A 12,303-nucleotide genomic window follows, 5' to 3' on the forward strand; every position below is an offset into this window, starting at 1 on the left:
TACAGATTTTTTTTGTCTTGCGCTAAATTATTTTTTAGACATTTTAGTCATAAAATTACGGGTTCCAAAAATATAAAATGCTCAAACAAAACATATAAATGGTTATATATTTGTTTATTAAATTTCGATTTTCTAAATTTTAAATTTTACTTTAGAAGGTAAAATGTGATCTCTCACTATTTATTTTATAAGTGGGACGAAAAGAAAATATGAGAGAAAAATTATTTAAAAGTGAAAATTTCATCGGATAACGAACCCCGCTAATTTCTCCTATCAAGGAGAAATCACACAAAACTGCCTTCACTTTAGTCAACGTTGTATAGCAGCAGTTGAATCATACGTAATCCCCAACACTTTTTGACTCAAGCTTATACTAAACAGAACTTGGATCAGTTGTTTAACCAATTGTAACGGGAGCATGCGAAAGACGGAAAGACAAGCAAGGCAACACTATCAATATCAGCTAAATCATTGCATTCCTATTTTGACAATTAAACATGTTCTCTACTTCTCTTCTATTCTCGCGTTTCTGCTCTAACAAAATTGGGGAATAAGACAACTCTTAACATCGATTTATATATAAAATAAGTGATCACGATACAGTGAAGATAACCCTCCACAGCAATTATAATGGAACACCTTTGGACATCTTCTAGTGATTTTTCACACTTCAAGAAACCTACCCCAACTTGCCTCTTGCCTAAGTAATGATTGTCACCATTGTTTTCTCCTATGCTTCTTTAGATCACCATTCTCTTTCCTCGAGCCACTCTCCTCATTCCTGACCTTTTTATACTCTCCGTTTTCCTTGACCTTCTTACTTGATTTCTCCTTAGATGACGATTTCCTCTTCCTTGTTGAAGAGCGGGTGCTAGGCTCTGCACCATCATCATTGCCCCGTGGCAGCGGTTCTTCTTCATAATCGAACTGCCAATTGTATAACATATCTTGCTCTCCATATTGTTCCTCCAAAGGCTCACCGGCACCAGGAAGCAAGCTATCGAAAGTCACATCCCCATTAAACCCTCCTTTGCGCTCCAGCAACACGGAGTCCGGTCTAATTATAGTACCAAGAATGCTCCTGCTGGGCCCCAGGTTCATGATGGTCTTGGTGTTTGTCAAAGTTGTGTAAGCCATTGAAAATGCGGATCTAATCTGTGGAAAGAAAAAATATAATTGTGTCAGCCTCACTTTCATGCAGATGACCCTTCTAGCCCAATAGGAAACAGGACAAAGCAAACACAAGACTTTAGCAATCATTTAAAACTTTTGAACAATTGCACAATGAATCATGCAGTTCTCCCACCAGTGGGGCAAATAAGCTATAAGCTAACGTGCACAAAAAAGGATACAATATATGATGCCCTAAAAACTTTTTATGTCTGAATGAATAAAAGGTCTTGCTCATGGATTATATAATTCTTCTGCAATTACAGCTTCCAGAAATATGAAATTCATGAACTGATTTGCAGAATATGACAACTTCCCTATGCTAGAAATGAATTTCAAAGACTTCGTGACATTTATAAAGAAAACACTTTTTGCATTGGTTTCTCCAAACTTCAGGGCTTAGGAGAAGAACACTTCAATAAAAAGTTAAAAACTCATACAAAACAACATTTACTAAGAGAGAACAAACAAACCTGGAAATAATTGAAGGAGTTCTTTCCAATGTCGTTCTCCGGTGCCTAATTTAGACAGCATAAAAATTCCAGTCAATCACCTACACTTATGATAATAATTTACGTCTCAGGATACACTAAATGTGTCAATCCATTTTTGTTATGTATGAATTTGCATACTAGAAAGACATTGCAAGTAATTTGCAGCTAAAAATGCAGAGTACAGAGATTTATACAAGTCAATATACAACTGCTAAATAATCTCTGCTCTCCAAAAAAAAAATAAAAAAATAAATTATCGGCATATTGATAATCTCTGCTTAGATAATCTTCAGTTTCCAATTTTCAAACTCTCCATTTGTAGGCATGCTCATACATACTAGCATCCCAAAAGGCACTTAGTGTATTAATATATTAATAAATTTGGAATATGTAATATATATAATTATTTAGAATAAATAAGACAACTAGAAAATTGGTTAAGAGGTATTTGTGACTGAAATATAACTGCTCTATTTGAAACCTCTTCATGGAATTTTTTAGTTAAAATACAAATTAAAAAAAAAAATCATTAGCAGACTTAAAAAATTATTAAATTGAGTGAGGAGACACCAAAAGAAAGTAACCAAAAGCCAACCCCTCTATTATAGGAAGAGATGATAGATTCTGTAAATATTCTAAAAAACACTGAAATGGCTCTGAAAATATGCTGGAGGAAAATTTTGAAAGCACCATGTTAAGAAAATCTAGGGTCTTTCTAGTTTGTGTTTTCATTTTCAGTATTTTCTACTTTAGAATTATTGAAGGAAAAAGTGAAAACATGAAGTGAAAGCAGAAAACATTTTATTGTGTTCATAGTTTACTTCACAAATCTTGAAATGAAAATGTAACAAACACGCCCTTAATTTCTTGCTTTCCTTGATCAGCCATCAGAAAATATTAAATTTCAAAGTAAAATCTATATCTTTGAGAGAAACCTGTGGATCCTCAATGCCAATAAGAAACGGCCGTCCTTTGTTTAAGAACCTTGGAAACACAAAAAGGGGAGAAATTAATAACTTCAAAACAACATATAGCGCAGTTAAAAATAGCATTTATTCACAAACATATTCATGCTCCTTTTCATTACCCCTTACTACTCTTCGAAAAAAAGATTCCTGCCCCATTACAAGCCACACCAACATCTGTAGTGTTCAACTTGCGTCCATAGAAATCGAAAAAATGCACCTAAGTATGGAGGAAAAAAGGAACAAACAATATCATAATGGAAAATTTGATATACTTCTTAAATGCCAAAAAATTCCAAAAAGGGAGACGTCAAAATAAAGGTAAGAAATAAGAGTAGAGCACAAGTTCTTTTTAAAAATATTACAACTAGAAGTAGAGGACAAAAATAGATAATAAATAACATGTCAGTCAGCCCACTAACTGCCAGGCAAACCAAACAAAAAAAGAGAGGGAACAGAAGCAGAAGCAGCAGCAGAACTGTTGATCAGAAGTACGCACCAAAAGGACCCCTAAATTGTGCTCGGCAGAAGCTTGAGTCTCGCGTAGATTCTAAAACATACAATAGTCATAGATTCAGAGCATGCCATTGGAAAATAAATGCTTTTAAGTTTTACTAATCAAAATGCACTGGAGATGGAGAGGGGAAAAAACAAGAATCCACAAAAAATGAACAGTTAAAGTACATTTAAGAATCACTGACCCGCAGCATTGCCATCAGCATGGCAAGGAGGGCATAAGAACCAATACCACCAGAATATACCTGCATACTTCATAAGAATCTTTCAATTAAGTAGACTGGGATCAGATTGTTAAAAAATTACGACGAAGAAACATAGTTGACAAGAAAAACTCACCTCATTTAGCTCTCTCTGTTGCAAAAACACTTTCAAGATCAAACATAATGGCCGAAGTGGGGGCCACCTAGCCACTGCCTCCTGCAAATGTAAGCATTCAACCATGACAAAGAACATACATCATGTTCAATCCAAACAGAATGTTCAACTTCCAGAAAAAGTTATCTGCTTCTTTGTTTCATCCCTTTTTTTATGTTCTATATCTCTGTGTGTGTGTGTGTGTGTGTGGAAGACTACAGGTAGGTGGAATTTTAGAATTTTGAAAGCCGCCTCCTGTAAGACCAAATGGAAATTACTTTCAAAGGCTTTGTTATTCGTTAATATTCTAAGATTACAGTGCAGAAACAGGGACATATTGGCCACAAGGGCTTACATTCCACACTTGAGTGCCCAAGCTAATACAATATATTCATCGAAAAGATTTTGTAATGCCCAAACCAAGAAAAAAATGAACTATATTACCTAATAGTTTAATAAAAATGAAGAAACAAATGTATGCCATGTACCACATACAAGTTAACTTGTAGGAGTCAATATTAAAATGCATACTCTATAGTCAATATGGATTAAAAGGTTAAATACTAACAACATAAACCCTGCTATCTAGAATTGAAATTAAAAAATATATCTTGAAATCAAATAGCAGGAAATAATAAAACATACCTGAATATACTCGGCAGCTTTGGGTCCATTGTCAAGGTCAAAACTGAAACAAAACATGGCAATCCAAAACAAACACTAGGCATAAACCACAAACCATGCATCTATATAAGTAAATAAATAACAAGGAAGCACATTAAAAAACAGCGATATGAGTAGTCCATTATCACTTAGCAGTTAAAAGTTAAGTTACGTGTATGTGGCTAAATAACTAATAGGTATTCTTTGTCTGTAGCACCTATGAAATATTCCTACCCAAAATTTAGGCAATAGAAACCATCATGTCACCTCCTTACTCCGTAGTTTTTTTCCATAAGTAGGACACTAGAAATCATTGTATGCAAAGATGGAAACAAAAATCAAGAAGAATAGCAAATGCAAAAGACATGCAAATTAAACTATATATCCAACAGCATATATGATGAGGTGTTCACAAACTAGACACATAGATCCTCAATAAAATTATAATTATATCATAACCAAGAAAAAATAAAGAAAATAAACTCTATCAACAAATTTTAAAACTCAAAGTCCAACGGAAGAACATAATACCTTACATCAAATGCAAGCCCACTTTTCTTTTCAACAAATTTAATAATTGGTACACGAGCCTTTCCAATCACCTACAGAAAATGCAAACACAAAATGTCACATCATTTTGGGAAAAAAATATTTATTTGTTTCTTGGCATCAATCACTATTTAACTAATCTGAGTAGACCTGTATCTTTTTAGCCATGCTCCTTTGTGACAATGCTCTAGAAAGTGCATTCAAGCCAAGCTGTGGATTTGGCAAGCCTGACTTCAAAATCACAACCTGTAGTTTAAGGATTTGATGAACTGGACTTAGAAATTTCATAACAATGGTATCAATAAACTACTCGCACACCAACTTATTAATTAATATAGATCCACATTGGGGTAGCAACAAGACTTACATCAATATCACTAGTCGGAAGATACAGCCCAGTCCTATAAGATCCAAAGACTTCTACCTGAAAGCCATATAAATTATAACCACATTAAAACTCAGTACAACAACAACAACAAGACCAAAGCGATAGAATTACTAAATGATTACCTGGCAATGGGGCCATATATGCTTTATAACATCGAACACAGATTCTATTGCCGTGTCCCGTGCAGCTTTCTCTTCAGATGTTGGAGACAAAAACTCACAAAAATCAACTATCTCTGCACATATCAAGCATAACCGGACATATTACAAAAACCATCATCCTGATAAATAGTGAACCATAACGCCTCCCCCAACCCCCAAACAAATTGGGAAAAACTAATATTTGAATATAATTTTTTTGATATTCAATCATAAAGTAAACAAATTCAAAAACACATTAAAACATGGCATGCTTAGTTAAGTTACAATTCAAATAAAAACTCCTCCCCGGCCCCGCCCTTTTTCCTCCTCTGAAAACTAACTGTTTTGAAACCAACATAAAAAAAATCCAAATACTAAGTAAGAATCTAACACAGCAAAATAGATATTCTTTCGCAGCATGGATTGGTGCTTCAAAATCCCAATCAATCCGATACCTTTATGCAGTTGAAGCATGGGGCTCCTGAACTTGCAGTTTCCGCGAAACCAACTGCTCTCGAGCTTCGGCTCGGGTGCGAGTGCTGGCGTCTTGGGCTCCTCCGCCACGACGATCGGCGGCGGGAGAGAGTCCCGATCGCAGGTCTCTTCGGCGACGTCGAGAGAGAAGAAATCGATAGTAGCGGAACCTGGAATGGTGGATGGAATTTCAGAGAGGGATATCTCATTGCGGAAGACAGAGTAGGACTCGTTGTTGTTGTTGTCGTCGTCGTCGGCGGCGGCCGAGAAAGAGATGGGACTAAGGGTTTCATAGAGGAAAGTTTCGGGGAACGGAGGGTGGTCCTGCTCCGCCATTGAAGAGCTTCTGGCGTTCTTCGACCGAGAAGGAAGAAGAGGTGGAGGAATTGGGGATGGTTATAGAAATTAGGGAAATTTTTTTATTTTGGCTGAAATTAGGGTTTCTTTCAGGGTTTATGTGTGACGCGAGCACAATGATCAAGGAAAGAGAAAAGATAGTGGAGAGGTTAATCCGTTAATCCATTGAATTTGTCTGCCTCTTATTGTTATTGAGATTTATAGATATTAAAAATGTTACTTTTTACTTTATTAATTTTTTAATTTAAAAAAATTAATTAAAAGATTATTAATCTTAAATTTTTTTATTTTATCCGATTCTTTTCATTTTGGAAAAATTTATAGGAAAATTCTATTTCTCAATACAAATACAAGTAACATTGGAAACCTCTCAAAAAGATAAAAAAAAATGCTAATGGATGGACTTGGAACAAATGCGAATACACTCAAAAAAGGAAAATAATAATAATAATAATAATAATAATCACCTAATTTAAATTTTATTCATTTACCTAAAAAGATAACAGATTTTTTGTTTTACTTAAAGAAGCTAAACAAAAAAAATTCATCAAGATCTTTAAATAATTTTATTATAATAAGATATTTTAAAAAAATAAAAAATTATTATTATTATTATTATTATTTGGTTTCAACTAGCCGAAACCATTATATATTTTTTAATGGGCAAAAAAATTTGATTATTCACAATAATTTTTTAGGACAAAAATGTTTGAGGACAAAAATATTGTCATTTTAGAATTAGGATAATCTGGTAACTTTTATTTCATTTGTTTTGTTTTAGTAAATTACTCTAATTTGTACGTACAATTATTTACAACTATGAACTATCATAATCATCTACAGTTCTACACACAATTACACAATGCAACTACGACATATGGGACATGTTGGATTCTTTTGCAACCAAGTGTCTATACAATTTGAATGATACATGTGCTTGCACTTAGGAAACACTTGACAATATTGTCCATCTTCAAAATCTTCCATGCAAATGGCACATTCGTCGCAATGACTTTTTGTTGTGTCGTGCATGCCATAGCTCACCAATGGTGGCAGCTTATTCGAAGCTCTTAGTTTCGGTCCACATTCCTTGTCGTCCACCATGGCCAACGAATTTTGTATATCTCTCTGGATAAGAGTTTCCAAGAGAATAATATGGTGATTAGGAGTATCCCCATATGATCGATGGATCGCTTCTTCGATATCACGCAATTCCTCCGGGCTTAATTCTAAGTACCAAAAGAACAATCCATAGAGGATTTGGTAGAAGATGAAGAAGAACAATATGACTATGCCAAGAGCAATCAAGATAGTTTGAATATCAATAGTGAACAAATACCAAGCCATATTGGATGTGTATGTATTTTGTTTTATGCCAAAACTCTTTTTACAAGGAAACTTGATGAATGTGATACAATAATTCGAACGCGATTTTGAGATTTTATATAAAATAATGAATCTTAAACCATTATAGTTATGAGTAGTGTGGCAAAATAATCATTTCATCCAAATAGATTGTGATTTCTAATTATGGATTAAGTAGGTTCTCTACTTTATTATCTTACTAGTTTGTAATAACAATCTTGGATACATTTTACATTCATCATTTTGAAGAGATACTGTTTAATTTGAACTAAACCATATGTTGCTAATTTCTGTTTGTCACACTTATATGAAGTTGATTTAATACATTTGATGGTTGTTGTTGTTAAAAGGCTTATAATAATACATTTTAAAAATGTACTTAACCAAAAAAACAAAAGAGAATTTGTTTGTGAAATCCAACTGCCAGAAGCAAATTATTATTAATTATAATACATTTTTAAAATTTATTGTTAGCTAAAAAACTGAAAAAGAGTTTGTTTGCGAATCTAATTGCCGGTAAACTAAAACACTTGGCCGGTAATCTATTAACATATTCAATTATCCAAATTTAAGGACGTTTAATAATCAAGAAATGAACAATGAATCAATAGAAACTTCAACGTATTAGGGCAAGATTAATTTCTATTTATTAGTTGTTTGACCACTTGTATTCACTTACGATTAGGGCATACAAATTTATTTGGGTAAAATTTTATTATCAATCTATTAATTTGTTATTTCTTATTCTATTATATATAATTAAAATTAGATTTCTATATTTAATAATGAAGCTGGCCTAATATTTTTCTAGAGTATTTTTAATTTATTTTATTTAGTTTATTAAATTAAATCAATTATAACTAGTTCATTCCATCGGCTCAATTTTTTTTATATGGAAGAGTGGTGCGTGTCTTCCCCGGATATGGAGTAATGGAGTTCCATACCATTATGTGGGGCAATTTTTTAGTTAGTGTCAGGTATATGAACTCGGACGGTGCAACTTGTTTGAATTTCAGCTTTGGCTAAACAAATCGGTGGATCCGATTTGGAGAGGATGGAATTTTGTTTTTTCTGAAGATGCTAATCGGACCCTCCGAGTTAATAGGAGGGTATAATTTTCTTTTGAATGTGGTTTAAGAAATCGGAGGGTGCGATTTCGTTATTCTATAATATTTTTGAATGATGTAACCCTAATCGCAGGGTCCGATATGTTGGTGATGTTAAATAAAAGTGTCTGAATGGTGGTGAGCCCCTATTTGCGCCTTCTTCTCCTTCTTCAACGGTTCTTTCCTCTGGTTTTTTGTTTCTCTGTTTCTTCTTTACCTGGCATAATTGCTAAGAATCTAGTTCTCAAGTTTTTTATTTTGTTTATGTGAACGAGAGTAATGAATGACAGAGTTGTATTGAAGGTATATTATTTTGGTCAGATTTTGTTACAAACATCTGAAGGAGTAACATTTGTTTGTGAAAATCCGTTAGATATTGTGATTCCTTTCACAATCTCATTTGAAGAGCTCAAAGGTGTGATCTGTGAAAAGATTCATTTTGAGAGGGCAAGAAGAATAGCCTGCATTCTATATAGATATCCTGTACAAGTGTTTAGTGGATTCGTCCAGTTTCAAACCAAATATGTAACGGACGAAGCGAGCATGCAAGAGATGTTTTCAATGTATATTGAAAATCGGAGTCAACTCGTGTTCATCGAGTTGTATGTTGAGTTTGAGCAATCTGAGGCCGACCGGAATATTCTACGGGAAGATTACAATAGTGAAAATGAAGAAGAGTTCGAAAGCAACTACGAAGTTGTTGGTCCAGATGGAGATGAAGATCAAGGTGATGGACCTAAGACTCCGGATGTGTCAGATGTGGCAAATGCACTGACAAATGAAGTGCCGTTTGAGGAGCCATCATTCATGCGAGTTTTGGATTTGGAAGCCATGCATGTTCCGAAGTTTCCGAATTATATCGGTGCAGGTACGTAATTCTCCGTATTTATAAAATGGATTAAAATTTTTTAATAATTAATTTTGATAGTTGGACCAACTAGCTAAGTGAAGTGTGAAAATATACTCGATTAGTATTTATTTTTGTTTACCTGCTTGTGTATTTAAGTTTAAGAAAGTAAAATTTTTAGGGAGTTATTGAATTAGTTGAATATAAATTAGAATTTATATATAAATTAGTAAATTACTTAAATATCAGTTAGTATTTCTGAGGTAATTTAGGAAGTTAATTAAATATAAATTAGTATTTATTAGTAAATTAGTAAATTAGATTAATATAAATTAGAATTTATTTGTGAAATAATAGTAAACTAGTGAATTCGTTAAATATAAATTAATAGCTGTTAGTATATTACTTGAAAATAAATACGCATTTGTTAGTAAATAAGTAAATTAGTTAAATACAAATAATTTGGATTTAAAACATAATTGATGCAGGAAAAATTGATTTACTTATATTTTCGATGTTTAAATATTTGTGTATTAAATATTTTTTGTATGGCTGTTCTGGTAGAAATTTCTTTTATCGCAGATGGTGAATTTGTTGTTGGGATGGAATTCAGTTCCAAGGAAGCTGTTATTAAGGCGAGAAAAGAGTACACCATACGAAGAAGCGTAGACTATCGGGTGTATGAGTCTGAGCCGTTGACATTTTATGCGAAGTGTACACAGTATGGGTCAGGGTGTGACTGGCTTATCCGAGTTAGCATGATCAGCCGAAAGTACTATTGGGTTATAAGGAGGTATAATGGCAGTCACACATGTACCAGAGCCACAATTTCTCAGGATCATTCAAAGCTGGATACAACCACAATTGCAGAAGCAATAAAGCCGTTGGTTGAGGCTGACCCCGCCTTAAAGGTAAAATCGGTTATAGCAGAGGTATAATCAAAGTTCAACTATACCGTTAGTTATCGGAAAGCATGGTTGGCTAAGCAAAAGGCAGTAGAAAAAATATTTGGAGGCTGGAAAGCATCATACGAAGCCTTGCCTATATGGTTTGAGGCCATGTATCATAAGGAGCCGTCGGCTGTTGTTCATTTTGAGACTATGCCTGCATATCAAGGCGATGACCTGGTGACTGATGTTCGGGTATTGCATCGGGTCTTTTGGAGTTATTCCCCCTGCATTAGAGCATTCAGACATTGTAAGCCAGTTGTGCAGGTAGATGGGACTCACTTGTACGGGAAGTACAAGGGTTGTCTACTAGTGGCAGTTTCACAGGATGGCAACAACAATATCGTCCCAATTGCGTTTGCTATTGTGGAGGGAGAAACTTCTGATGCGTGGCACTTTTTCCTTAGTAACCTTCGTCAGCATGTTGTCACTCGGGATGGTGTGGGACTGATATCCGACCGTCACGAATCCATAAATGCAGCTGTGGAAAGGAGTAACGGTGCTTGGTCACCTCCTAGAGCTTTTCATATGTTTTGCATCAAGCATATAGAGTCAAATTTTCTGAGAAAATTCAAGGCGCCGTACTTACAGAAACTGATCGTCAACATAGGTAACGATCAGTAAAGCTAATTAATTTACTAACGGAGTTACCTTAAATAAGTGTATTTACCTCTTTTTTTTCGTTTGTTTCTTTTTATCCTGCAGGATATTCGAGGACGGTGCGGGAGTATGAAGTACGCTACCAGCATTTACGAGAACGGGGCGAGGCCTACACTAACTGGTTAAACCGAATCTCCCGCGAATAGTACGCGTTGGCCTTTGATGGTGGATATCGATGGGGGCATATGACGACGAATCTAGTGGAATGCATCAATTCAGTATTGAAGGGTGCACGCAATCTCCCCGTTACTGCCCTTGTGAAGGTAACATTCTACAGGCTTAATGAGTTGTTCACCCGAAAAAGAACAGAGGCGGAAGCCCGGATTAATGCCGGGCATGTGTTTTCTGATGTCGTGACCTCAAAGTTGCATGCAAACCAACTTGCATCAAGAAACATACAGGTTAGTTGCTTTGACCGGCAGAATGAGGTCTTTGAGGTGCGTGAGATGCCAAGTGGACTGGAGTTTGCAGTCGACCTACGTGGCCTTCGATGTGACTGTGGACTGTGGTGAGTTCCAGGTGGACCAGATCCCGTGTCGACATGTGTTCGCATGTTGTGTCAACCAGCGACTGGATTGGCAAGTGTATGTACATGATGTGTATAAGATGGACCAAGTTCAAAGGGTGTACCGAGCAAGGTTTAGGCCACTAGGTAATCCTACTACATGGCCTGCTTACAACGGACCTCGGTTCATGCCAAATCCGTTCCTCAGACGCGTGGCGAAAGGTCGCCCCAGAATGACGCACTTCTTGAATGAGATGGACACGCGAATATTACGTCAGCCTAGGCAATGTAGGCTATGTGGAGCTGAGGGACACAACCGTAGCTGATGCCGTCAGTCAGGTGGTGCGAATGTCGGCACAGATGCTCAGTAGATTCACATTCTAAGATGATCTTTTATATGTAGCATTATATAGTATGCCATGAGTTGTCCAATTGAGTTAACAAATTATGAATTATGTAACATTGTATAATATGACATGAATTCTCATACCGAGTTAACATGATCTGGTCTATGTAGCATTATAAACTATGACAAGAAAGTATTATTCTCCATCTGTAGCATTATATAATATGATCCTCCTTTGTCCAAATTAGTTAATTTGATACGAGATCGTTGATGCATAAATAAGTTCATTAATACATATATACATAGTCCACATCATGAATACATAAGTAAGTTTATTACACCACAACTACTTTCTCATTGCCCACTTTACATCCTTCACAAAGTTCTTGCATTTTTTGGTGGCCTTCTTGAATACAGATGGAGTGTAGCGATTAGTGCTGCGACGTGGCGGATC

The 12,303-nt window shown here is 35.3% G+C and overlaps 2 protein-coding genes across 2 annotated transcripts; one reads left to right on the forward strand and one right to left on the reverse strand.

Annotated features, from left to right (window-relative positions):
* Positions 1-459: 459 nt before the first annotated feature.
* Positions 460-6,246, reverse strand: LOC107613423 (Nucleotidyltransferase family protein). The gene is made up of 13 exons (XM_016315403.3): positions 5,698-6,246; positions 5,225-5,337; positions 5,082-5,138; positions 4,865-4,960; positions 4,697-4,767; positions 4,148-4,190; positions 3,485-3,565; positions 3,331-3,390; positions 3,129-3,179; positions 2,752-2,849; positions 2,600-2,648; positions 1,644-1,688; positions 460-1,155 (listed from the first exon to the last, which is right to left on the reverse strand). The coding sequence occupies exons 1-13, from the start codon at positions 6,050-6,052 to the stop codon at positions 715-717; spliced, it is 1,560 nt and encodes a 519-aa protein (XP_016170889.1). The 5' UTR covers positions 6,053-6,246; the 3' UTR covers positions 460-714.
* A 4,937-nt stretch (positions 6,247-11,183) lies between these two features.
* Positions 11,184-11,829, forward strand: LOC148547485 (uncharacterized). Its single transcript, XM_088495461.1, has 2 exons — positions 11,184-11,399; positions 11,518-11,829. The coding sequence occupies exons 1-2, from the start codon at positions 11,184-11,186 to the stop codon at positions 11,827-11,829; spliced, it is 528 nt and encodes a 175-aa protein (XP_088351587.1).
* The last annotated feature ends 474 nt before the right edge of the window (positions 11,830-12,303 follow it).

The sequence above is a fragment of the Arachis ipaensis genome, chromosome B8 (assembly GCF_059453495.1).
Source record: "Arachis ipaensis isolate K30076 ecotype BB chromosome B8, ASM5945349v1, whole genome shotgun sequence".
Classification (NCBI taxonomy): domain Eukaryota; kingdom Viridiplantae; phylum Streptophyta; class Magnoliopsida; order Fabales; family Fabaceae; genus Arachis; species Arachis ipaensis.

Excerpts from the sequence above, each read along its gene's own strand:
- LOC148547485 (XM_088495461.1), top strand. The coding sequence starts at position 11,184 with ATGACGACGAATCTAGTGGAATGCATCAATTCAGTATTGAAGGGTGCA. Across the intron at positions 11,400-11,517 it reads TTGCATCAAGAAACATACAG|GTGGACCAGATCCCGTGTCG; the intron begins GTTAGTTGCTTT and ends GGTGAGTTCCAG.
- LOC107613423 (XM_016315403.3), bottom strand. The coding sequence starts at position 6,052 with ATGGCGGAGCAGGACCACCCTCCGTTCCCCGAAACTTTCCTCTATGAA. Across the intron at positions 3,566-4,147 it reads AAGCTGCCGAGTATATTCAG|GAGGCAGTGGCTAGGTGGCC; the intron begins GTATGTTTTATT and ends TTACATTTGCAG. Across the intron at positions 1,156-1,643 it reads ACTCCTTCAATTATTTCCAG|ATTAGATCCGCATTTTCAAT; the intron begins GTTTGTTTGTTC and ends TTCTTTCCACAG.